This window comes from Dendropsophus ebraccatus, chromosome 1 (assembly GCF_027789765.1).
Source record: "Dendropsophus ebraccatus isolate aDenEbr1 chromosome 1, aDenEbr1.pat, whole genome shotgun sequence".
Taxonomy (NCBI): Eukaryota; Metazoa; Chordata; class Amphibia; order Anura; family Hylidae; genus Dendropsophus; species Dendropsophus ebraccatus.
In genome coordinates, this window is record NC_091454.1 from 219516465 (window position 1) to 219542164 (window position 25700).

At 42.7% G+C, this 25700-nt stretch overlaps 1 protein-coding gene across 1 annotated transcript in view; it reads right to left on the reverse strand.

Moving 5' to 3' along the window:
- Window positions 1-204: 204 nt before the first annotated feature.
- Window positions 205-25700, reverse strand: part of LOC138784449 (sialoadhesin-like) — a 73022-nt gene continuing 47526 nt past the window's right edge. Inside the window, exons 6-9 of the mRNA XM_069960034.1 lie at window positions 6479-6586; window positions 2085-2109; window positions 1645-1682; window positions 205-263 (exon numbers count right to left, since the gene is read on the reverse strand). Of these exons, the coding sequence (XP_069816135.1) occupies window positions 205-263; window positions 1645-1682; window positions 2085-2109; window positions 6479-6586 (230 nt within the window). The remainder of the gene's footprint in view (window positions 264-1644; window positions 1683-2084; window positions 2110-6478; window positions 6587-25700) is intronic.

Consider the following 25700-nt stretch of genomic DNA (forward strand, 5'->3'; position numbering starts at 1 on the left):
CTTAACTTCCAACCCCTGACTGGTGAATGTGGAGCACAGCGCCCTCCATAGGCTAAACAATTGGGTGGCAAGTCCACTTTTGCCCACATATGTAAATGCCTTAGTGTATCATGTGGTCATCTGGTTATGCAATCATCCAACCACTTGGTGTCAGTATTTTGGGTACAAAATCCTCCACAAACACTTAACAGTTTGAAGGTAATTCTATATTCTGACCTTTCTTAAGATCTCACAATACGGTCTCTCTTCTGAAGTTAATTCTGCTAGAAACGGAAGACAAAATAAAGTTACAAATGTTTGCAGTAAACGCAGGTATTCAGCCAGTGTTTGTAGATTATAGCAGTGAAGTACTATAAGCAAGACATCACTTTGCAGCCCATAGCAACCAATCACAGCTCAGCTTTTGTTGGGACACGGGAAAGATCATGGGTAGTTGCACAGCCAATCAGAATTAACTAAACATATCCGTTGCTGGGTGTAGTACAAATGAAATAGGGACTTTTGCTTCTTATTGCCCAAATGGTTTTCCTTTTTTTTTGGTATAGCCATATTAGGGCTTGTTTTTTGTTGGACAGGTTGTCATTTTAATGGTGTCATTTCGGCTTCATATAACTTACCAATTTATTTGGAGAGTGTGAGTAATTAAAAAAAAAATCAATTTTATCACTTTTTCTGGTGTTTTTATTGGTACCTTTTTCTTACAACTTGAATTTTTTTTTTTTCTCTTTTTATTTTTTAATTGTTAAGAGTTTTCATTGTGCAGGATAATTGTGTAGATTTGTCATTTGGGTTGAAAATAAAAAATGTGTATGTTTTTTTTAATTTTTTCATATTTTATAAAAAAAAAATATATTATCGGAATGTCACCTAATCTGACAGCGCCAGAGCCCAAAGTAAGGGAAGCTGTTTTCAGATAGTGGTGTGGTGGGACAGGATTATTGTAACAGGCAGGTATGGGTTTTCAGTAGAGATGAGCAAACCGGGTTTGGGTTCGAGTCCATCCGAACCTGAACGATCGATTAGCTGGGGCTGCTGAACTTGGATAAAGCTCTAAGGTTGTCTGGAAAACATGGATACAGCCAATGACTATATCCATGTTTTCCACATAGCCTTAGGGCTTTATCCAACTTCAGCAGCCACCGCTAATCAAATGCCGAAAGTTCGGGTTCGGATCGACTCGAGCATGCTCAAGGTTCGCTCATCTCTAGTTTTCAGCTTACTTACTTACACATATTTGAATTGAGGATTACAGTTTGCTTTGTATTGAGCAGCTAATTCAGATTCAGTCCTACACATGTGTGTGAGTGCTTGGGCCAGGAAATATAAGGAGGACATGTAAGGAATAGAGATGAGCGAACCTTGAGTATGCTCGAATCGATCCGAACCTGAACTTTCGGCATTTGATTAGCGGGGCCTGCTGAACTTGGATAAAGCCCTAGGGCTATGTGGAAATCATGCATACAGCCAATGACTATATCCATGTTTTCCAGACAACCTTAGAGCTTTATCCAACTTCAGCAGCCACCGCTAATCAAATGCTGAACGATCGGGTTCGGATGGACTTGAGCATGCTCCAGGTTCGCTCATCTCTAGTAAGGAACATAATTTCCCCGCACTGATATGATTTGACGAAATATTAGTTACCGTTTTCTGGACTGTCAGAGGTTTTCATTTGATACGACCTATAGAAAAAAAACATCAAGTTCACACTAAATATACAGATAAATTACCAAAACTATTAAGCAGGAGTGCTGCTTTCCTTTCTAGTCCCAGGGAGATGGTGACGTAGGCTGGAGGGGCTGGTCAGAGATGGTGACATCATTCAGGGGGCGGAACTAAAGCTCAGAGACAATATCCAGCCACGCCTCCTGTGACATCAGAGGAGGAAGCATTGTCACTAGTGAGAGGGAGGAGCCTGGGACAATGCCGATTTTGAAGTCCTTCTATTTGCATGGAAAACCATGCTGAAGCCAGTACTATGAGTGATAGCGCTATATTGGTTCTATAGTTGGGGGGGATTGCTTTATTTAAATACATTTTTCTGATACTAGAATACCCGTTTAAGTAAGGAAAGCCGTACTTACACTTTTTTCTTTTTACAAATGACACCTGCAAACATATGAGCATAAATAACATTAAAGATATAACTACAACTGGTTAAGCCTGTGGCGATGGAAGTTACACATGGCAGGCAGCGGAGTATGGAGCAGACTAAGGAGGGTCAACCGCTATGTGCAGCAGCCACCTGCCGCTAGTGACATCACTAATCCCGGTAATGACAATCATTTAACCCCTTAAATGTGTTAGCAGCATTTAGGTGGCTGTTTGGCAGGTGCACACCCTGTCAGACCTTTGATTGGCACCCATGCAAAGCAATCATTGGGTGTTGATTGTTACCATGTCACCCAGCGGCTTCCTGAAGACCCCTGCGGCTACCATGTTAACTCAACTAATAGAATCTGGTCTGGCAGACTGTACTTGTAGGGTGCTGATTTTACAGATCAATGTAGTATAAAAGCTTTGCATTGCACTTTATACTTAAACGATTGTTTATGAAAAAAATATATAGTTAAAAAGTTCAACCCCCCCCCACCCACACACACTTTTTTTTAAGTTTTAAAAGCACCCTCCCCTAAAAAAAAACTTAAATCAACCTCCATTTCTCATAGGCATATCTTGAGACACACACAACCTCCTATAATAAAGATACAGGACGGGCAGGGCTCCCACATGCTGCTTTGGTCTACGTCTAACCATATGTTATCTCCATATGTTATGGGTGATCCGGACGGCAGGAAACAGTAGATCATGGAACTGACAAGTAACTCGATGAAAAAAAAGAGGGATTAGGGGGTCTCACTGCCATGAAGGGGTGACTTGGTGTGTATAATGGTTAGGTAGGTGGTCTAACATCCACATGATGCCAGATAACAAGGTCTCAAGGAGAACATTGCCAATCACACTGCCCCCACCGGCTTGTCTTCTTCTTTCCATCCTGGTGTCATCTCTTCCACAGGTAGGTGGCGCACACGCACTAAGTCGGCCACATGATAGTAATGTCATTCACCAGACTTGGTTGCCGTCTTCCATTACTCTATTGCCTAGTTCTGAAGTGTACATGCTCTTACATGAGCACGTTCAGCCATGGACTGGGGTCAAGGTGACTGTATCCATACAGCCACATATCCAAGCTGCAATGCCCCGTGTGGACTGACACCTTCCTATCATAATCAGGGGGAACTATTTGACAATTTGTGCTTTGGTAGGTCTTCTTTGAGATCAGACCAGACAGGCTGGCCTCCATTCCTCACACACAGTCTTGGATCCCCAAAATCCTGTTCCCGGCCCCCAACTGTCCTTTCACTGAACAATTGCGGCCACTTTTGCCATACATTGCCCTTAGGGTACACTAGAAGAGACATTTTGGAGGTGATCCAAGTGTCTAGACATTAAAATTTGGTCCTTGTCTCGATCCTTACGCTTGGCAATTTTTAAAATCCTTTTGGAAGCTACCGATGTGTGAGACTTACTAAATATTATAGCTGGACTATGTTTATACCCAAAAAGTTGGAGGGGGATTAATCAAGACCAATGTATGTGTATGTCGGCTTTAACAAAATCCCGCCCCTGAGTCCTGCACCATGTATTGATTGAATCTTGGTAAATCGGGTGCAGGAGGATATCACACCCCCTAAACATTGCCATGCTGCCATCACTATGGTGTTCACTTTTGGATCAGGCTCATGGACTTCTCTTCTGAGGTTTTCAGAAACCTGTGACACCTCTGATAATCCCGTATATGTAAAATATATGCTTCATATTTTCACGTCCTATTAGTAACTCCATCATAGAAAGACTGGATTATGATTATTAGGAACCTTTGAGAAGATTTATGATGCAAGGTTTGCTCCTTTGTCAACTCAATAGCAACCAATCTCAGCTCAGCTTTCATTGTCCATAGCAACCAATCTCAGCTCAGCTTTTATTGTCCATACCAACCAATCAGAGCTCAGCTTTCATTTTCCATAGCAACCGATGACAGTTTAGCTTTCATTGTCCATAGCAACCAATCACCGCTCAGCTTTCACTTTACCACAGCAATGTGAGAAATTAAAACTGAGCTGTGATTGGTTGCTATGGGAAACAGAGAGAATCTGACTATAGGAAAACACCATAAATATCTCCCTCATTATTTTTGCAACACATAGAATTATATTCACAGCTCCAACCTCCTCTTCTCTGTTTAATTTTACTTTAAAAAAAAATGGGATAGATTTGGACCTTTCGATCTGTTTAATTCAATGTTTTTCCGGGATACCATTAGACCAGGGATTGGTAATTCTGGTGATCCTTCCTCCCTTTGCATATGCGGTTCACCGTGTGGAATTAATAATTTTAGTTTGGACATTTAGAGATTTTCCATGTACAGTAAGTTCCTTTTTTTGCCAAATAGGAAAAAGGAGATGTAATTTTTTATTTGGTAAAGGATTTTTTTCCTAACTTTTAAAAACATTTAGTTATTATTAATTAATTTATTTAGCAGCTATGGGTGCAGCTCGCAAACGTTGATCGAGGTAAACTACAGTGGATCTACCTTCACCAACCAATACAAATAGATAAAAGTAGCAAAGTATACACCGTAGTCCTATATTATAAGTACAAATAAGTGTGAAAGGTCAGCATAAATAATATATAATGGATGTACAGGATTGCAGAATTCAATCAGGCATAACTCCCTAAATGTAATCAGGGCCACTTTAACCAGAGGGCAAAAGGTGCACCGTTGCTATATGTGACCAGTGCGGACGCACAGGGCTCCAGCCACCAGCCTGTCAGGGGAGAGCGTCATGGATGGGTAATCTACTTACCCATCCATGGCGCCAGCTGCAGGCCCCCCCTGTCCGCTGCTGTCCACCCGCTGCTGTACTTCAGCAGCAGCACTGACAGAGAGAGAGCCATTGGCTCTCTCCCTGTCAGTCACTCTTGTGGCCGCACTTCCGTCACTAACCCTCTTGTGACCGCTGCAGTGTGGTCACAAGAGGGAAGAGAAGAGGAACGTGTGGACCCAGGTGAGTATAAGTGAGGGGGTGCACACGGGGGACGCTATATACTATTGGGGAGCGCACAGCAAGGGGGCTCTAAACTATTGGGGGAGAGCACATGGGGGGGCGCCAAATACTATTGAGGGAGCACACAGCAAAGGGGCTATATACTATTGGGGGAGAGCACACGGGGGGGCGCTATATACTATTGGGGGAGCGCAAAGCAAGGGGGCTATATAATATTGGGGGAGAGCAAAGGAGGGCTATATACTATTGGGGGAGAGCACAGGGGGGTTATATACTATTGGGAAGAGCGCACAGGGGGTCTATATACTATTGGGGAGAGCACAGGGGGGCTATATACTATTAGGGGGGAGCACAGGGGGGCTATATACTATTGGGGGAGAGCACAGGGGGGCTATATACTATTGGGGGAGAGCACAGGGGGGCTATATACTATTGGGGGAGAGCACAGGGGGGTTATATACTATTGGGAAGAGCGCACAGGGGGTCTATATACTATTGGGGAGAGCACAGGGGGGCTATATACTATTAGTGAGTGCACAGGGGGGCTATATACTACTGGGGAGAGTGCACAGGGGGCTATAAACTTCTGGGGGAGCACACAGAGGGGCTATATACTACTGGGGAGCACACAGGGCGGCTATATACTACTGAGGAGCACACAGGGGGGCTATATACTACTGCGGAGTGCACGGGGGGTCTATATACGACTGGGGAGAGCGCACAGGGGGGCCATATACTACTGGGGGAGCACACGGGGGGTCTATATGTTAATGGTGGAGTGCACAGGAGGGCTGTATATACCTGGAGGAGCACACAGGGGTCTATATACTACAGGGACACCTTAAAACTATGGAGGCACAGAGGGGTGTAACTATATAGAGGTACAGAGGGGTGTAACTACTATATAGCGGTACAAGGGACCTAACTACTGTATGTGTTGGAGCTTACAATATTTGTCTGGCAGATTCTGGAGAGAAGATTCACAGACTTCAAGGTGGCCCAGGCTGGATGGAGAGAAAGAAAAGGTGACAGACTCTGATTGGAGAAGATGCCCCCTGTGAGTCACTGGATGTAACTGCACTCTGTTATAGGGTCTGTAGTGAAGGGGTCATGATGTGGCAGTATTATGTAATGGTATAATTGGTCACACTGACTGTCCTTAGTGTTTGACATTACCCGATATCTGCATCTGCCTATATACATGAGTGTAGTCACTGTCCAGGGATCATATACAGCTATTGTCTGCTAACTGGTTATATCATCCCTGGCCAGTGACATCTCCACAATCTGATCATGATCATTATTAATGGCCGGCACTATTAAAAAAACCTCTCGATTGTCACCTAAAAAAAACAAAACAAAAAAAACGCTGTGTGACCAAAGCCTTATGGATAATAAAATCCTCTTACCTTTTATCTTCAGGATGACCAAGATTACACACAGGAGAAGCAAGAGGACGGCACCAGAGATGGAGGCAATGACCACAAGTCTCTGATCACCAGATACATTATGGGGGTCTGTAAATAAATCACAAAAACAATAGATAAGCCATAAAAAATACCATGACATATTTACAATATACGGTATATTACTAGACGTTATTTGTGATAAGACGGTAAATCCTGATTATTGAGGTGTAATCACTCTCCGGGTGTACTACTTCTTGTATTTCTTCAGTCAATACATGAATCCACTATAAGGTCATGAGTAGAACATCTTACTATATGCGGGATGTACTGTCGATAGCTGATGTCATCAGATGCTGCTTGTATACCCTGTGTATATACGCAGCATATACAGGACTTTAAAGAGGGTTATCCATCTCTAGCACATTTTTAACATGTTGCTGCCATGTAAAAAAAATAAACATACTTACCTCTCTGCGCTCCCTTAGTGTCCTGATGCGGGGACAGGTGTCTCCTGCTGTCTGTAGCCACCGTTTCTTCAGAGACAAGCCCATCTCAGGAGTGACAGCAGGCTCAGCCAATCACCATGGTGCTGTTGCCTCAGTCATTGATTGGCTCAGCACACTGTCACTCTACGACAAGCTCGTCTTGGAAGTAACAGCAGCTACAGACAGCAGGGGACACTGGCAACCGCATCGGGACACCGGGGGAGCATGGAGAGGTAAGCATGTTTGTTATGTTTTCTTACATGGCAGTAACATGTTAAAAATGTGTAAGAGCCAGAGAGCCCCTATAATACCGTCTTCCTTGTATTTTCCCCTACTATTTGTCTGATGTCACTACCTGTTCATGCTACCATAACAGACAGGGAGTTTGGACTTTTTGTACTACTGAACTGGTTTGGCTTTGAGTCTACCATTATATTTTCCTCCGATCCTGGATTGGAAAGCTGGGTTCTGGTGCTCTACAGAGTACCAGGCTGCTCAACAAGAATGCTACCTGTTTGGGAAGCAGCTGGCCACCAGACCAATTGGTACCAATATGTGACACCAGTGGGTCAGGCAGGTAGGTGTAGGCAGTGGTCCGGGTTGTACACAGGAGAATAATACAGTACCCAGGGATGAGGCAGAGATGTAGTCAAACACAAGAAGGTAGACATGGTAGGTGGTAAGGATGGTCCGAACCTGCCGAGGTTCGGGTTCGTATGAACCCGAACGCTCGGCATCAGATTCCTGCTGTCTGGCCGCTCTGTGCAGCGGGTGAATACAGCGGGAGGACCGTCTGGAAAACTGGGATACAGCCTATGGCTATGGCTGTATCCCAGTTTTCCTGGCGGTCCTCCCGCTGTATCCACTCTCTTCGAGGAGCGGGCAGACAGTGGGAATCATTGCCGAAAGTTCGGGTTCGTACGAACCCGAACCTCGGCAGGTTCGGACCATCCCTAGTAGGTGGCAAAGGCTCAGTCCGGCAGTCGAGTTTTGCAATAGGAGAGTAAACATGGTACATGAAAACTTAAAGGGGGCCTGTAGCCAAACCCAAAAAATGAAATGCTACCATTATGAAATATATTAGGGTGACTGATATACACAACCTTTTTACAGTTTCTACTTACACCGTTCTACTTCCCGAGATAATGTTTGTGGGTTTATAATTTAGTTAATAGTCAGATGGGCGTGGACTTTTGGACTTTTCATAATGGAATTGAATATCAGGTGATGGGTGTGATTACATATGCAGGGGGTGGGAAACTTTTCCATATATGCCTTATATATACTCCCTGACCGTATAATAACACCTATCACCTGCTATTCAGTTAAGTTCGCCCCCATCTGACTATATAACGATTTCTCAGACAAACTATTAATCTCGAGAATGGAAGGCTGTATAAAGAAACTGTAAGAAGGTGTGTACTCAGGGCACCCTAAGCTTTTCAGGACAGTAATATCTAATTTTGGGGGGTTGGCTACAGGTCCTTTAAGGTGGTCATGCACTTTACCCTAAAATCCTCTTAACCCGCTGCTGACAGGACCTGTAGGAGGAGAAAAGAGAGATACCCTGGTGATTACAAGAACATTTGGCCAAACATTTGTTGAACAGTTATTGAAGGTGTATCACCCACATGCACCATCTAGTCTGCCCTTATATTATTTCCTTTCTTATTACCTTAGTGTCACAATGTTACCTGTCACAGTGAGTCTGGTTCCTCCTCCATACTGAATTTGTTTTTGATATTTTTCATTCTCTGTACAGACTCTGACCATGACAAAGCAGTAATACATGGCGTCATCTGACATGTTCAGCCCCTGTATGTGCAGATCTGCCGCTCCCGTTATCTCCGTTCTTCCTCTATAACCGGGATGAACCATCTCTTTGTAGGGGTGGTAGACATAAGGGCCGCTTAGGTTGCCCAGTCTCCAGTATATAGTAGTCCCCAGGACATCGCTCTCCAGATATGAGGTGTAGGAGCAGTTTAGTGTCACAGACTCTCCTCTATGTCCTGTCATGTTATTCGTCTGGGTAAATGGTGAGAAAGATGGGGGGCCTGAAGAAAATATATATTTTTAAATAAAAATACAAGAATAAATATATAAATAAAATTAAAGTGCAAATGTATAATGCATGTTGTATAGACCCAATTATTTATATCATTTTAATGGTCTCATAGTGATGCCCAATTCATCTCTTATTTATTGTATTTACAGAGTTTTTTTTTCTGTGGAAATCCTTGAGATTAAATGGCGTGATGTGAGAGGAGGAACCACCCAACGCTACATGGATCTTGATATGAGTATACTTAATGGGGAACTATCATAAGGTTAGACTAATCTATTGCGCATGGAGCACCGAGGATGCAGGTATGTCTCTTACCTTCCTCCTCTGCGCTGGTCCCGTACAGTTAGCAGTTTTATCCTCGGTCTGGAGCACTGTTAGGAGAACTGCCTCATAGCACCAATTCGGTCCATTTGCTCCATTGCTTATTATTAGAAGGAGGGGGCCAGCTCAGGTTCTGTGGGGTGGGGCAGTGCTCCTGACGGTGCTTCATACTAAGGGATTACACTGCTAACAGCACAGGAGCGGCACTGAGGAGGAAAGTAAGAGACATACTGTCCTCATTGGCAGCCCACACACAATAGGGACATATCAGCAGGTTACACCCCCGCTGTGCTAGGCCACACCCCTGACCCACCCACCAGGAGATAGATTGCCAAAAAGTCACAAACTCTTATGTCATCCAGTCGGGTTATACAAAAATTAACTACTATAAACTCAGACATGAAAAGCTACAATGATACCTCCAAAGTAAAACACCCACAGGTTACCTAAACTGTATATCTACATGTTATTGTATGTAGAGTGAAAACTATGAATGTTATCTAAAAATGCTTTAAAAAAAAAATACTTACTGTATATGTATATTAGTGGATAGATCGCTTCGAATGTATTCATTGCTTCCTAATCTTTTTCTTCTGCTCTTACAAATACACCGGTTACACTATAGTCCTATACTGGTTCATATTCTTCATTCTCATTTACTCATTTACAATATATAAAATATTTCCTTACCTGTGATTATCAGTTCTGTACCGAATCTGCTTTCTATTGTTCCATTTAATTGGCAACAATAATAGCGGTATCCCTGCACCCGGTGTATACGCAGAGAGACATCCTTAGGGAAGTTCACCAGTGAGTATGGATATTCACCTTCTGGGCGTGTGGGGTCCCAGCTGTAAATCTTATTATTATTATTAATAATAATAATGGCACAGGGTTCATCATCTCCAGCATACCAGGTGACTTGTTGGGCTTCCCCCAGGGTCTTCAGTGGGTAGTAACAGGGGATGGTCAGCTCTTCTTCTGGGACGGCCATCAGCTCCTCCACCTGAGACAGCGAACTTCCATCTAGATACAGAAGCCATGGATTGTATATTGGTTATAATGAGTAGTAGATGCTCAGAGGAAACTTCCAGCAGATGTGGTTGGTAATTCTTTTTTATTTTTTTTATCCTATCCTCTCTGTCCCTATATCGCTCTGTTAGTCTTTACGATCCTCTCCTCTCTGTCCCTATATTGCTCTGTTAGTCTTTGCGATCCTCTTCTCTCTGTCCCTATATCGCTCTGTTACTCTCTCCTCTCTGTCCCTATATCACTCTGTTAGTCTCTCCTCTCTGTTAGTCTCTCCCTGCTCTGCTGTAACTGCCTGTTGCCTTCCTGCTCTCTCCTTCACACAGACTGGTCACCTCCGTTATCAAACCGCCTTATATAGAGGGGGAGGTGCTGACATCACAGAGGAGCCTGCAGCTGATTAATCCCTTTCTCCCACCCAGTGACACTTCAGAAAGCATGTACGGCCACTTTTTTTTTTTTTTTTTTTTTTTGCAAATTTCCTTAACGTATCAGAGGGAATTTGCTTGGCTTATCTCTACCTGTCAGCGTCCAGGATAGGCTATCCTAGTAGGTTTCACCAGTAAATCTACATCTGGTTCTAGTTGCTAAAGTTTCTCCTTGAATCATAAGAATGGCCTAGTCAGAAGAGGGAATATCCATGGAAATATTCTTATGCCAACATGTAAAGGGAAACTATCATCAGGTTATTCTAGGAAGGAGAAGGTAGTTTCTCTGACAATTCTCTGTTTATTTATTAATATGTTAATAAGGCAGTTTGGTACACTGGGGGCAGACTACAGCCCTTGGCACACTGACTTGCCCGCCCATCTTTAGGAATATTCAGGTCGCGCAGCTTATTACTGCAGAGTGCTGGATAAAAACTCATAAGAGAAGATGGGCAGAACAATGGGCCAAGGGCTATATCCCCCCCCCCCCCCTTAGTGCGCCAAACCACCTAATGAACATATTAATTAAATGGAGGATTGCAGGATAATGTCTGTCTAAGCCCTGTAGTTCCCGCATCTGATCACAGTGCTATACTGAGCAGCCCAGTCCCATACTATATATATCTGACACTAATGCTGTGGGTTATAGCCTCGTCACAGAGATCAGTGATTGCTATCATTACTAGTGGTCCTGGCAGAGGGAGCAGTGATAGCAATAGGAGACCGCTGTGGAAAGGCCGTTACACACAGCAATAGTCTTAGGCTATGTTCACACAACATAAAATTTTTAAAAAACGTTAAAAATGTTCGTTATTGCCGTTATTTAATTAACTTCAATGCAATACATCAAAGTCAATGGGATGACGGACGTCCGATGCACGCAGTGTGTAAAATGACAGACGTTGTCTGCAGGAATGTCAAAATAAGGATCATGTCAATTATATTCGGATGTCTTTTGCGAGCAGCGGACGTTATTTTTTTAGTTGTTCCCACACAAGTTTTCCATTTTCACCCTCCTTTCACCATTTTTACTATTAAATTCAATAGACTTTTCAATTAAAGACACACCCAAATGGCAATCAATCCACCTGAATTACAATAATGTACCAACAGCCGACAGCAAAATAGCAAAATGACGGACATAATTTAAACCTCATAAGGATGGACGTAATTTTAAACGGAGAAGAAAAAAATAGTGAGAACATATCCGGAGGCAGACTCCTCATAGGCACAGTAAGAATACATGGTAGTTTAAGGAGTGGATCCCGCTCTGTATAGCCCTGGGAAGCAACTCCAGCAACTACGGAAGAAAAACTATACATTTATACATTTAAAGCAATGTCATACAAAAAAAAAAAAGATAGTTAACTCCCCTGAGTACCCCTTTATATAAATGGGGCCTGTTGGGGTTGTTTAAATGGAATTTTGTAGGTTCTAAACTGCTGACAATGTTATATAGCTGTTAGGAAAAGGAGACACATGGTACCTTTCATATATCCCTCTGTGCTTTCATAACATAGAAAAAAAAAAAAAATCTCCAGTGCAAAGTGTCATAGTCATGTTCCCAAGCTCCTAAAGTGCTGAGGGCTGTAATGTCTCCTTGCTCCTCCTCACATCCCTATGCCTGCTTGGTCCATGCTCCGGCTGAATCTGAGGCTCCCAGCTCAGCCAAACAGTGCACGGCCTCACCGCAGTAACTGATTGGCTGTACGGGAGTCGGAAGCGGGTGCGGCCTAGACCTTTAGGCCAGCCTGTTCCAATGGTTGGTAATGGTGTCACTTTAAATTTCTTATACTAATCAATGCAATGCTATGGAATAGCATTGATCTGTTAGATTGGTGCTCTGCTAGTAAAGTCTGCCTTAGGCACACCTAATTAGCAGTGACACTATGGCTGGTACAGAGGTCTATAGGCCTTTCACAGCCTCCTGCAATTGGGCTGCAGAGGCAATGATCCGGCCCCAAACCAGGGGATGACAGGTCAGTAAGGCATTTAGATGCCATGATTGCTATTTATCACAGCACTTAAATGGTTAAATGACTGACATTGACGTGATTGCCAGCCATTAGTGATCCTGCCCTCAAATGACAGTTTCTGCACTGGTCACTGGTTAGACCACATATGGAATACTGTGTACAGCTTTGAGCACCTGTATATAAGAAGGACACAGCTGAACTGGAGCGGGTACAGAGGAGGACGACAAAGGTCATTAACCCCTAGACGACCCTGGGAATACCTGTATGTCCAGCGGTCTCTAGGGGTGATCCCACGATCCCATTGATAAAGTTGACAGCTGCATCTAAACACTTATCGCAGGGGGGGATAACCCGCAGGGGGGGATAACCCCAGGGGGAATAACCCCAACCCCAGGGGGGCTTCTAGTATAAGTGTAAAAAAAAAAAAAAAAAAAGTTTTATTATTAACCCCTTAACGATGTACGCCCCTAAAGCCCGTGCCTTAACGTACATGGGGAAGATGGCCTGCTATAATATAGGTCATCATAGCTTGTCGGCACGGGGGTTGGTTAACACCCCCCGTGCTGACGATCACTGCTATTGGCTGATCAATTCACATCAGCCAATAGTGGCGATCTAAAGCTTTCTGGGTCATCGGTGACCCGGAAAGCAATGCCGAGAACGGCACCGACCGCCATTACTGTTAAAAGTCCCGATCGCGATATAAGTCCCCCAAGAAAAGGTTTAATACCTGCTACCTAGCTGAGGTGTTCACAGCAGGTATTGACCCATACTCACCTGATCCAGCATCCCGATCGCGTCTTCCAGGTCCCGATCGTGTCCTCTTCTTCGGTCGGCGTCTTTGGCTATTTCCATCGGTCCGGCTTCAGCAATCTTCAGCTCCCTCGTTATCAAACTCCGGCTTTTTCCAGAATTTGTGTCCTACTGCCCCCTAGCGGCTGACAAGTGTATATTATACACTTATTCGTAACTATAGGATTGAAGAAAGTTTTTTTTTTTTTCATTTTTTTTTCCTTTTTTTTTTTCAATTTTCTGCACCCTACCACTGCTCAGTGCTGATCAGCGTCGCACGTAAGTGCGCTGCTAATCAGCAACTCCTCCTTTTTGGCGTAGGGTGTTTTTTTCCTATATCCTACAGCTACGGTCCGCTGATAAGTACCGCACATAAGTCCGGCATTTATCAGCAACACCTTTTTTGGCGTAGTTTTTTTTTTTATACTTAATGTTAAATAAACACGTAAAAAACACTACATTACACTACACGAAATAAAGTTTTACACTACACCACTACACATTTACATACCCCATATACCAATCCCCTTATAAAGATGGCCCCCAGGGTGTTTTCGGTGGCGGACACATAAGCTATTAATGCCTCCGACACCAAAACAGCCAGTGAGGATGAATGGGGGGGATCCTTTTTTCCTCCATTCATCCTCCCCATCATCATCATCCAGTGACGTGTCTGGGGGTAGTGTAGCGTATGCTGCCACCCAGACACATCTTTTCCGCCAGTACCTTCTCAATAAGAGATGACGGTATGGTGGGACATTCTACAAACTCTGTGAGAGTACCTCAGAGTATACTTACAGATTCAGATGGGTTCACACTATGTATATTTCAGTCAGTATTGTGGTTCTCATATTGCAACCAAAACCAGGAGTGGATTAAAAACACAGAAAGGATCTGTTCACACAATGTTGAAATTGAGTGGATGGCCACCATATAACGGTAAATAACGGCCATTATTTCAATATAACAGCCGTTGTTTTAAAATAACAGCAAATATTTGCCATTAAATGGCGGCCATCCACTCAATTTCAACAATGTGTGAACAGATCCTTTCTGTGTTTTTAATCCACTCCTGGTTTTGGTTGCAATATGAGGACCACAATACTGACTGAAATATACGTAGTGTGAACCCAGCCTAGGGTACGTGCACACTGCGGAATGGCGAAGGATAACCCTTTTTGCATTCCGCAGCTGGCACCTGCCAGGGGACTGATGCAGGCGTGCGTCTCCACCCATGTCACGCACGGGTGGATTCCATCGTCCATCCAAAGAATGAACACGTTCATTCTTTGGACAGAGGGCAGAATCCGCCCGTGCGTAGGATGGAGTGTGACACGGACGGAGACGCGCACCTGCATCAGTCCGACGGTGGGTGCCAGCTGCAGAATGTACAAAGGGTTATCATTCACCATTCCGCAGTGTGCACGTACCATTACAGTGTATGAAGGAAGGGACAACCGAATCCAGCCCCTAGATGCCCCCCCCATCCTCGAAGTAAGTGAGAAGATAATTTGGGAACTGATCTTCCCACTGCTGGATAAAGGTTATCACCTGTACGGGGATAATTTTTATACCCGCACCCCCTCTTCTGGTCCCTCGCTGCCCGAGCTACTGTAGCTTGCGGCACGATCCGAAAATATCAGAATCAGTAATAAAGCCCTAATATTTAGCAGCCATGGAGCGGACCCAGCGTTTCTGGCTATGAAGGACCCCGTATCGCACCAGGACAACATTTTCCAGGTGACGTCCCCCACACTGGAAAACAGGAGACCCCAGAAGAAGTGCAGAGTGTGGCGTAACAGGGGGATCAGGAAGGACACCATTTTCCAGTGTGACACCTGTCCTGATCCCCCCGGCCTCTGCATACTGGATTGCTTCAAGGCGCACCACACGTCATCGGAGTTCTACATTTTCTAAATTCTGTCCCTTATTCCTATTTCAGGGGTCACGTTGATCCGGGGATTATTCTGATCGCCAATATGGAGTCGGGAAGGAATTTTTCCCCTGTGATGAGGCTACTGTCGTCTGCCTCACAAGGGTTTTTTGCCTTTCTCTGGATCAACACAGGTTGAATTTGATGGACACCTGTCATTTCCAACCTTATAAACTAATAATTGGCCTAATACCCACAAATTAATTAAAAATTGTCCCTTTTCCCCAATTAAATAGGCATGGCCCCCATTCCCATTAGAAGCTTGTCATGTTGCAATTACAAAGCCTCTGTGTGGCCAGGACAGTAGAAACCCCCCACAAGTGACCCTATTCTGGAAACTAAACCCCATAAGGAATCTAACAAGGGGGGCAGCGGGGATATGGCCCCCTGGTGACGGGCACATTTGTGCCGTGAAAATGAAAAAAAAAATTGAATTTTTTATTTTCACACCACATATTTTACATATGTGCCAGTCACCAGTGGGGTCCATATGCTCACTGCACCCCTTGTTAGATTCCTTGAGGGGTGTAGTTTCCAGAATGGGGTCACTTGTGGGGGGTTTCTACTGTCCTGGCAGTACAGGAGCTTTGTAATTGGGACATGGCCTCCATCCTCCATTTCAGCCTCTAAATGGCGCTCTGTCCGTTTAGTGGCTTGCCCTGTGCCCATATGGCACATTCTGTCCACATGTGGGGTATTTTCGTACTCAGGGGAAATTACCCTACACGTTTTGCATTCATTTAATTTTTTAACCCCTTGTGGAAATGGAAAAAATCTAAGCTAGACCGACATTTAATGTAAAAATGTTTAAATCTTTACATTAAATCATTGATCTTGTCTTGATTTTTTCCCTTTAATAAGGGGTTAAAAGATTAAAAAAAAACACAAAATGTGTAGAACAATTTCCCTTGAGTACGGAAATACCCCACATGTGGAAATAAAGTGCCAGGCGGCTGCAGGGTAAGCCTCCAAAGGGAAGGAGCGCCATTTGGCTTTTGGAGGCTGGATTTGGCTGGAATGGATTTCGAGGGCCTTGTTGCATTTGAAAGCCCCTGTGTTGCCAAAACAGTTGAAACCCCCCACAAGTGACCCCATAATGGAAACTACACCCCTCAAGGAATCTAACAAGGGGTGTAGTGAGCATATGGACCCCACTGGTGGGACATAATGTGGAACAATGTGGCGTGAAAATGAAATGTTACATTTTTACACTATAATGTTGGTCTAGCCTTGATTTTTTCATTTTCACAAGGGGCTAAAAGATAAAAAAACACAGAATATGTGTAGAGCAATTTCTCCGGAGTCCGTAAATACCCCACATGAGGACATAAAGTGCCATGTGGGTGCAGGGCAAGCCTCCGAAGGGAAGGAGAGTAGTTTGGATTTTGGAGGCTTGATTTGGCAAGAATGGATGATGAATGCCATGTCGCATTTACAGAGCCCTTGTGCTGCCAAGACAGTGAAACCCCCCACAAGTGACCCCATTCTGGAAACTACACCCCTCAAGGAATCTAACAAGGGGTGCAGTGAGGATATGGACCCCTTGATGACGGGCACATTTGTCCCGTGAAAGTGAAAAAATGAAATTTTTCACTTTCATGTCACATTGTTCCACATTTGTGCCCGTCACCAGTGGGGTCCATATGCTCACTGCACCCCTTGTTAGATTCCTTGAGGGGTGTAGTTTCCAGAATGGGGTCACTTATGGGGGGTTTCCAGTATTTTGGCAGCACGAGGGCTCTGTAAATGCGACATGGCCCTTGAAATCCATTCCAGTGAAATCCAGCTTCTAAAAGCCAATTGGCGCTCCTTCCCTTTGGAGGCTCGTCCTGCGCCCTTGTGGGGTAATTCCGGACTCGGGAGAAACTGCGCTACACATTTTTCGTGTTGTTTTTTCTTTTATCCCTTTGTGAAAATGAAAAATTTAATGCTAGAACAACGTTTAAGTGTAAAAAATAAATTTTTCTTTTTTCACGCCACATTGTTCTGAAAATCTGTGAAGCACCTGTGGGGTCGAATTGCTCAATGCACCCTTAGTTACATTCCTCTAGGGGTGTAGTTTTCTAAATGGTGTCCCTTTAGGGGTGTTTTTTATGTTTTGGTACTCCAGAGCCTTTGCCAACCTGAAGTGGTACGGTCAAAAATGACCAAATATAACGGAGGCGTTGAAATTCACTAGGCGCTCCTTTATAGCTGAGGCTTGTGGTTGAGTCAAATAGCGCAATAGGGCCACATATGGGGTATTTCTATAAACTGCAGAAATGGGGCAATCAATATTGTGGTGAATTTCTCTGGTAATAGGTTTATAATTATGAAAGATATTGGATTACAATAAAATCTCTGCACAGAAAATAAAAATTTTCAAATTTCTTACACACTTAGCTTTTATTTCTGTGACTCCCCTAAAGGGTTAAAAAAAACTTTCTGGATGTGCTTTTGCAGAGTGTGGGGGTGCAGTTTCTGAAATTGGGTGCTTTGTGGGGCTTTATAACATACAGTGCCCTCAAATACACTTTCAGGCTATGTTCCACTATGTATGTGTGCGGCTGTATTTTTTATGCGGCTGTAAATGTGCGGATGAAACTACGGCTGTGGGAAAAAATAGACATGCGGCTGAAAACATACGGTCATTTACTTGGAAATCTGGTTCAACTAAAAATAACAAATAAAATCTTTAGAAAGTGATGCAAACACCTCTGGATGCATCTGGAAAGCAGGGAACACAGTTTACATGAATTGCTATTACCGGGGTTTGCGATCCTCTGCAGTAATGCCGATGGTTAATATATTGAAATAATAAAACACATTTTCGTTGTAATAAAGTCCCTTTCATTGTTCAATAATTAAATTTAAACGAATCCATCATTTTGCAATTAAATATACTGTTAAAATAAATATATATATAAATAAATGTATATTTATATATATATATATTTTTTGACAGTATATTTAATTGCACAATAATGGATTCGTTTAAATTAAATTATTGAACAACGAAACTGATTTTATTTCAACGAAAATGTGTTTTATTAATTAAATATTAATTAGTACAAGAAGCTCCAGTAAGCCGTTAATTCATATTCCCGGTAATAGAGCATTCTGTACTAATCATCACTTTACTTTAATTAAAACATCAAATGTTTCTTCTAATTATGTTATCACAATAGCATTATTAGAAGAAACATTTAGAATTATATGTGCGCTCAGCTGATTGGCTGATCGGCTCAGCGCACATATAATTAGCGGGTCCGCAGCACAGTGACTTCATTGTGCTGCGGACCAGCGAAGAGGACACATTGGGGTGAGTATACAGCTCTCCCCACCCCCTCCCCAGCACTGCACCTCTCCCAGCAAGGAAGGGGGGGTCACTTAACCCCTTCCTTGCTGGGATGGGTGCAGTCTGACATCAGTCTGGCCCCCAAGGGGTTAAGGGGGATGCAATACATCCTCCCTTAACCCCTTGGGGGCCAGACTGTAAGCAGCGATCTGTAAAGATGCTGCATACTGTAAGGAGCACAACACCGCTCACAATGATGGGTGTTGTGCTCCTGTTTGTGTGTTTTTTGTGTGTTTCTCCCTTTTTGTTTTTCAGATATCGGTATCCTGTGGATTACGTCGGATTTCGTGGACTACGTCGATGACCAGCGGTTGTTTGTTGTTTTTTTTTTTATAAAATGGTCAATGAGGGGTGTGGGGGTGTTTTTATTTGAATAAAAATTTTTTTTTACTTGTGTCTTGTCTTTATTTCTTTATTTTATAGACTTAGTAGTGGAAGCCGTCTAGTAGACGGAATCCATTACTAAGTCGGGGCCTAGTGTTAGCCGGTATAAAATGGCTAACACTAACCCCCCATTATTACCCCAGTACCCAATGCCACCAGGGGTACTGGGAAGAGCCGGGTGCCAGTGGTCCCGGAGCGTCAAAATTGGCGCTCCTGGACCGGGCGGCAGCAGGCTGGTAAGATTTAGGCTGGGGAGGGCCTAAACCAATGGCTCTTCCCACCCTGGTGTTACCAGGCTGCTGTCGTTTGGTTTTTGACCCGGCTGGTTATAAAAATAGGGGGGACCCTATGCGGGTTTTTTTTTAAATAAATAAATAATTAAAAAAAAAAGCATAGGGTCCCCCCTATTTTTATAACCAGCCGGGTTAAAAACCAAACGACAGCAGCCTGGTAACACCAGGGTGGGAAGAGCCATTGGTTTAGGCCCTCCCCAACCTAAATCTTACCAGCCTGCTGCCGCCCGGTCCAGGAGCGCCAATTTTGATGCTCCGGGACCACTGGCACCCGGCTCGTCCCAGTACCCCTGGTGGCATTGGGTACTGGGGTAATAATGGGGGGTTAGTGTTAGCCATTTTATACCGGCTAACACTAGGCCCCGACTTAGTAATGGATAGACAAGACACAAGTTAAAAACAGATAAAAACTCCCCCAGACCCCTCATTGACCATTTTATTAAAAAAAAAAAAAAAAACGCTGGTTATCGACGTAGTCCACGAAATCCGACGTAATCCACAGGATACCGATATCTGAAAAACAAAAAGGGAAAAACACACAAAAAACACACAAACAGGAGCACAACACCCATCATTGTGAGCGGTTTTGTGCTCCTTACAGTATGCAGCATCTTTACAGATTGCTCCTTACAGTCTGGCCTCCAAGGGGTTAAGGGAGGATGTATTGCATCCCCCTTAACCCCTTGGGGGCCAGACTGATGTCAGACTGCACCCATCCCAGCAAGGAAGGGGTTAAGTGACCCCCCTTCCTTGCTGGGAGGGGTGCAGTGCTGGGGAGGGGGTGGGGAGAGCTTTATACTCACCCCGATGTGTCCTCTTCGCTGGTCCGCAGCACAATGAAGTCACTGTGCTGCGGACCCGCTAATTATGCGTGCGCTCAGCCGATCAGCCAATCAGCTGAGCGCACATATAATTCTAAATGTTTCTTCTAATAATGCTATTGTGATAACATAATTAGAAGAAACATTTGATGTTTTCATTAAAGTAAAGTGATGATTAGTACAGAAAGCTCTATTGCCAGCAATATGAATTAACGGCTTACTGGAGCTTCCTGTACTAATTAATATTTAATTAATAAAACACATTTTCGTTGAAATAAAATCAGTTTCGTTGTTCAATAATTTAATTTAAACAAATCCATCATTGTGCAATTAAATATACTGTAAAAAAAAAAAAAAAAAAAATATATATATAAATATACATTTATTTATATATATATTTATTTTAACAGTATATTTAATTGCACAATGATGGATTCGTTAGAATTAAATTATTGAACAACGAAAGGGACTTTATTACAAAGAAAATGTGTTTTATTAATTTAATATATTAACTATTAGAGGCATCGGCATTCGGCATCATTGCCGGCTATTTTTGAAGTACTCCGTACGGACCGCCTGTCGATCCTCGGCCGCATTTCCAGCCGCAAACAATGGTCTTGTTCATTTTTTACGGGTCCGTTTACGATCGGGCCGTAGATTCACACATAGTGTGCACTGTGCAGCCGTATATCGTATACTTTCCAGGGTACGCATGAACCGGAAAAATCCGGCCAATGATTTACCGCCCGCAATACAGCCGCACAGATACAGAGTGTGAACCAAGCCTTAGGCTGTGTTTACACTACGTATATTTCAGTCAGTATATGTATATTTCAGTCAGTATATTTCAGTCAGTATTGCAACCAAAACCAGGAGTGGATCAAAAACACAGAAAGGATCTGTTCACACAATGATGAAATTTAGTGGATGGCCGCCATATAATGGCAAATATTTGCTGTTATTTTAGAACAACGGCTGTTATATTGAAATAATGGCCGTTATTTACTGTTATATGGTGGCCATCCACTCAATTTCAACATTGTGTGAACAGATCCTTTCTGTGTTTTTAATCCACTCCTGGTTTTGGTTGCAATACTGACTGAAATATACGTAGTGTGAACGCAGCCTATACCTGAACAGGTCCCGAAAAAAAATCTGATTTTGAAATTTTACAGAAAATTTGGAAAATTGCTGCTAATGTTTTATGCTTTCTATTGTCTAAAAAAAAAAAATGAAATATAGTTTAATAAATGCCGCCATCATAAAGTAGACATATTGATAATGCCATTTAATATATAATTTATGTGGCATAATCATTTTCCGTATAAGCAGAAAAGTTGTAAAGTTGGAAAAATGCAATTTTTCTAAATTTTTCACATTATTTTGGATTTTTTCATAAAGATTCGTTATAAGTATCGACTCCAATTTAAAAGAAATGTGAAGTACAATATGTCATGAGAAAACAGTCTCAGAATCAGCCGGATAGGTAAAAGCATCCCGAAGTTATTAATAAATAAAGTGACACAGGTCATATTCATAAAATTTGTCCTTAAAGGGGTAGTGCGGCGCAAAAAAATTATTCACAGAATAACACACATTACAAAGTTATACAACTTTGTAATGTATGTTATGTCTGTGAATCGCCCCCTTCCCGTGTCCCACCACCCCCACCCGTGTACCCGGAAGTGTGTGGTGCATTATACATTACCTGATCTGTGTCAAGGGCCGTCCGCCATCTTGTGCCAAACGTCATCTTTGGACCCTCCCCTAAAAAAAGTTTGAATCACCTCCCTTTTCCCATGTTATAAATAAAAATAAAGAAATAAACATGTTTGGTATGGAAGCGTGAGTAATCGTGTAGTAATGGTGTAGAATCAACAAAAAAAAAACAAATTTAAATTTCACCGCAGTTTCACCACACATTTAATTTTTTTCTGGTTTCGCAGTGTACTTTATGAAAAAATTCAGCCTGTCATTGCAAAGTACAATTAGTGGCGCAAAAAATAACGGCTCATGTGGGTTTCTGGGTGAAAAAAAAATATGCAAAAATTTAAATTGGCACGGTCCTGTAAGGGTTAAGGGAATGGAAGGGTTACAGGACCAGGACAGGTTATCAAGCTTGGGGCTATTTATTTTAGAAAAAAGACTTCTTAGGGGCGATCTGATCACATTGTACAAATCTATGAATGAACAGTACAGAGATCTTTGTAGTGATCTTTTTACTCCTAGGCCTGTAACCATGACAAGGGGGCATCCTCTACGTCTAGAGGAAAGAAGATTTCCCCACCAGACGTGGATTCTTTACTGTACGAGCAGTGAGACTGTGGAACTCTGGAACTGCCAAATGATGTTGTCAGGGCCGATTCATTGTATAAGTACGGGGAGGTCTTGAAGCTTTTCTTAAAAACATATTACAAGTTATGGCCATTAGATTACATGTGATAGGACGCTGATCCAGGGATTATTCTGATTGTCATTGGAGTCTGGAAGGAATTTTCTCCCAGTGATGGGGCAATTGTCATCTGCCTCATAAGGTTGTTACTATGTACATGTACAGCACAGTGTGTTAAGGGGTTAAAACATACAACTTTTAAGTGATGCCTCTCATTCCATCTTGTCCATACAAAAATTTATTTTCTAAGATAATTTTTTATACTGATATTTAGATTGTATTATATAAAATGTATTTTTACCTGAAAAAGCTAGAGATGTCCCATATGTGTCCCTCCAGGTGAATGGAATATGGCCAGGGGTATATATAGTTGGTAAACAGCAGAATGCGGTTCCATCTGAAGGTTTCCATCCTCGGATTATGAGAGACGCTGTCCGGTTATCAGGATGGGTTACTGTAGACATCCGCTCCTTATACTCATCTAGAATATTCCCGACAGTGTCTGTGATTTGTATATTGATGTTAGAGCAGAATGGTCCATCACGCTTCCACCATTGTATAATCTGTGTTTCCCCTCTGTAGTGATCAGCATAGGTGTAAAAACACGGGATGGTGACTGTATCTCCTTCCCTCACACGGACGTTTCTTGGTTGGTAAATACAGAAATTATCTGATGTCCAACAAGTCCCTGGAATAAACCACATAAAGACGGTAGAAAGAAATATTTGCAAGTCAATGTAAGATTTAGATATTGAACTGGAGAACAATGGCACAAATCATGTAAATGAAAATCTAAAAAAAGGGGTTAAAAGTAGTAAGATAACATAGTAAAATAAAGCAAAACCTATATACACTTGGTATTAATGTGACTGTACTGACCCAAAGAATACAGATAACATGCACTTTATGGTAAAACATGTTAAGACCATGTTAGTAGATCGGTAGATTATACAATCTACTTGCCTCAATGTACTATATCCTAGGCAATATGGGACAATTTGGAGCCGTCACCTACGCTAATATAGGTGGAACAGGGCACGAGACAAATACGAGACAAACTTGAGACAAATATGAGACAAGGACAAAAATACACACTGGCAGGTGGTCAGCAAGCTAGGGTCAGACCAGGAGAGGCAGATACTGCTACAAAGTCGCTGGGCAATAAACAGAGTCAATGAGGTAAAACCAGAGTAAAAAAAAAAGGACAAAAATACAGACCAAGTCAGGAGACAAACATGTAGTCAGAGACAAAAGTCAGGTAACCAATAGATCTGGATAGCAAATCACAGGGTAAGAAACAATTATAGGCACACTAAGTATACACTAAAGCAGGCATCAGGCACAGTGAATGACTGAGGTTTTTTTTTTTAAATCAAAGTCCCAGTCACAGAGGTCATTAGAGCAGACAGACAAGAACTAATGGTACGTTTACACAGAGAGATTTATCTGACAGATCTTTGAAGCCAAAGTCATGAACAGACTATAAACTGAACTGTAAATGTAGTCCTGTATAAGACTGGGATTTCTCCTCAAATCCATTCCTGGCTTTGGCTTCAAAAATCTATCAGATAAATCTCTCTGTGTAAAGGCACCCTTACACAGGAGGATAGGGCTGTCAATCACTGGCAAGGCGTTAAACATTTAGGTACTGGTGGAATTCTCTCCATAAAGTGCAGGGTGTTAACCAGAATACAATCAACTAGGGCAGGGCAAAATCAACCCATGTTCACACTAGGAATGACAGAGGTGAGCAGCACGGAGGCAGCAGCTCACAGAATGTTAAAATGTGTCCCTATATAATGATACTGGGGTGTATGTCTCTCCCATGGCGGTTCCATTGTGTTCATTATAATATGTGTCATCAAAAACTAAATATTTATGTTTTAATATGAATTCTAAACCATCTGAAATGAATTGTCTTCCCTTCCAGCATTAGCACATCAGGTTTTGGAACACACCAACCACTTAGACTCTTCTGATGAGGAATATTGGAGTGTAAAGCACTGGCACCTAATGTTACTACATACATTCCTGCCTGTCACCTCCAGCAGCATCAACATATGGTCAGATTTCCTCAAATATGAGAGGAGGGAAGGATCACTTTTTCTGTGCATCAAAGTACCTAAGTGGCCAGCATTGTTATCTTGGGGTACTGGGTTCAACTCTCACCATGGACAACTGCAGGGAGTCTGTAATGGTTTCCTCCCACACTCCACAACATACAGACCCGAGGATGATTGTGAACTAATATTCCGACATAACCTCTCTATTTCTTCCTACTCTACATTACCACTTTTCTTTCCAATTTCCGTTACTGGTATAATTTGATCAAGTCCTCTGTGGCCATCTGCGGTGCCATGCTTAGTATGAGGGGGACAGATTTCCCATAGAAATATAAGGCCCCTGTCACACATCCTTGTATCCTGCAAGTGTTTAGCAGTTTTAGTGCAGTTTGTTATAATTCGGTTTGACACAAACCCAAAGATCACTTTAAAGTTCTGCAAACCTGCCGAAAGTTTGCCCATCTCTAATCTACTCCTATTGTATACTGATCTCTGCCCCAACTCCTGTATGTTATACTTCTGTATATACAGTGCACAGTACAGACCTTCTATCACTTCCCTCCTGTCTGATAATATTGTGAAAGACGAACAACCATAAAATTATAACAAGGGATGTAATGTACGTAACATATATATCTGCAGGTTGTCAGCGCTGTATATAGTCTTCTGGAATGGAGATAAGAGGTTGGTCAGATCCTGTTCTCTCATCTCTTATACCCTACAATGTCTTCTTCTCTATCCCCCATGCTGTATATAATAGGAGGTTCTTACCGAGGAGACAACAGAAGATCAGGATGGAAAGTCTCATTGTAGATGGTGGAGAAGGATCTGGACCATGTATGATCAGGGATCTGCAGGAAGCTTCTTCTATCTGTATCTCCAGCTCTGTTCTTACTTATATGA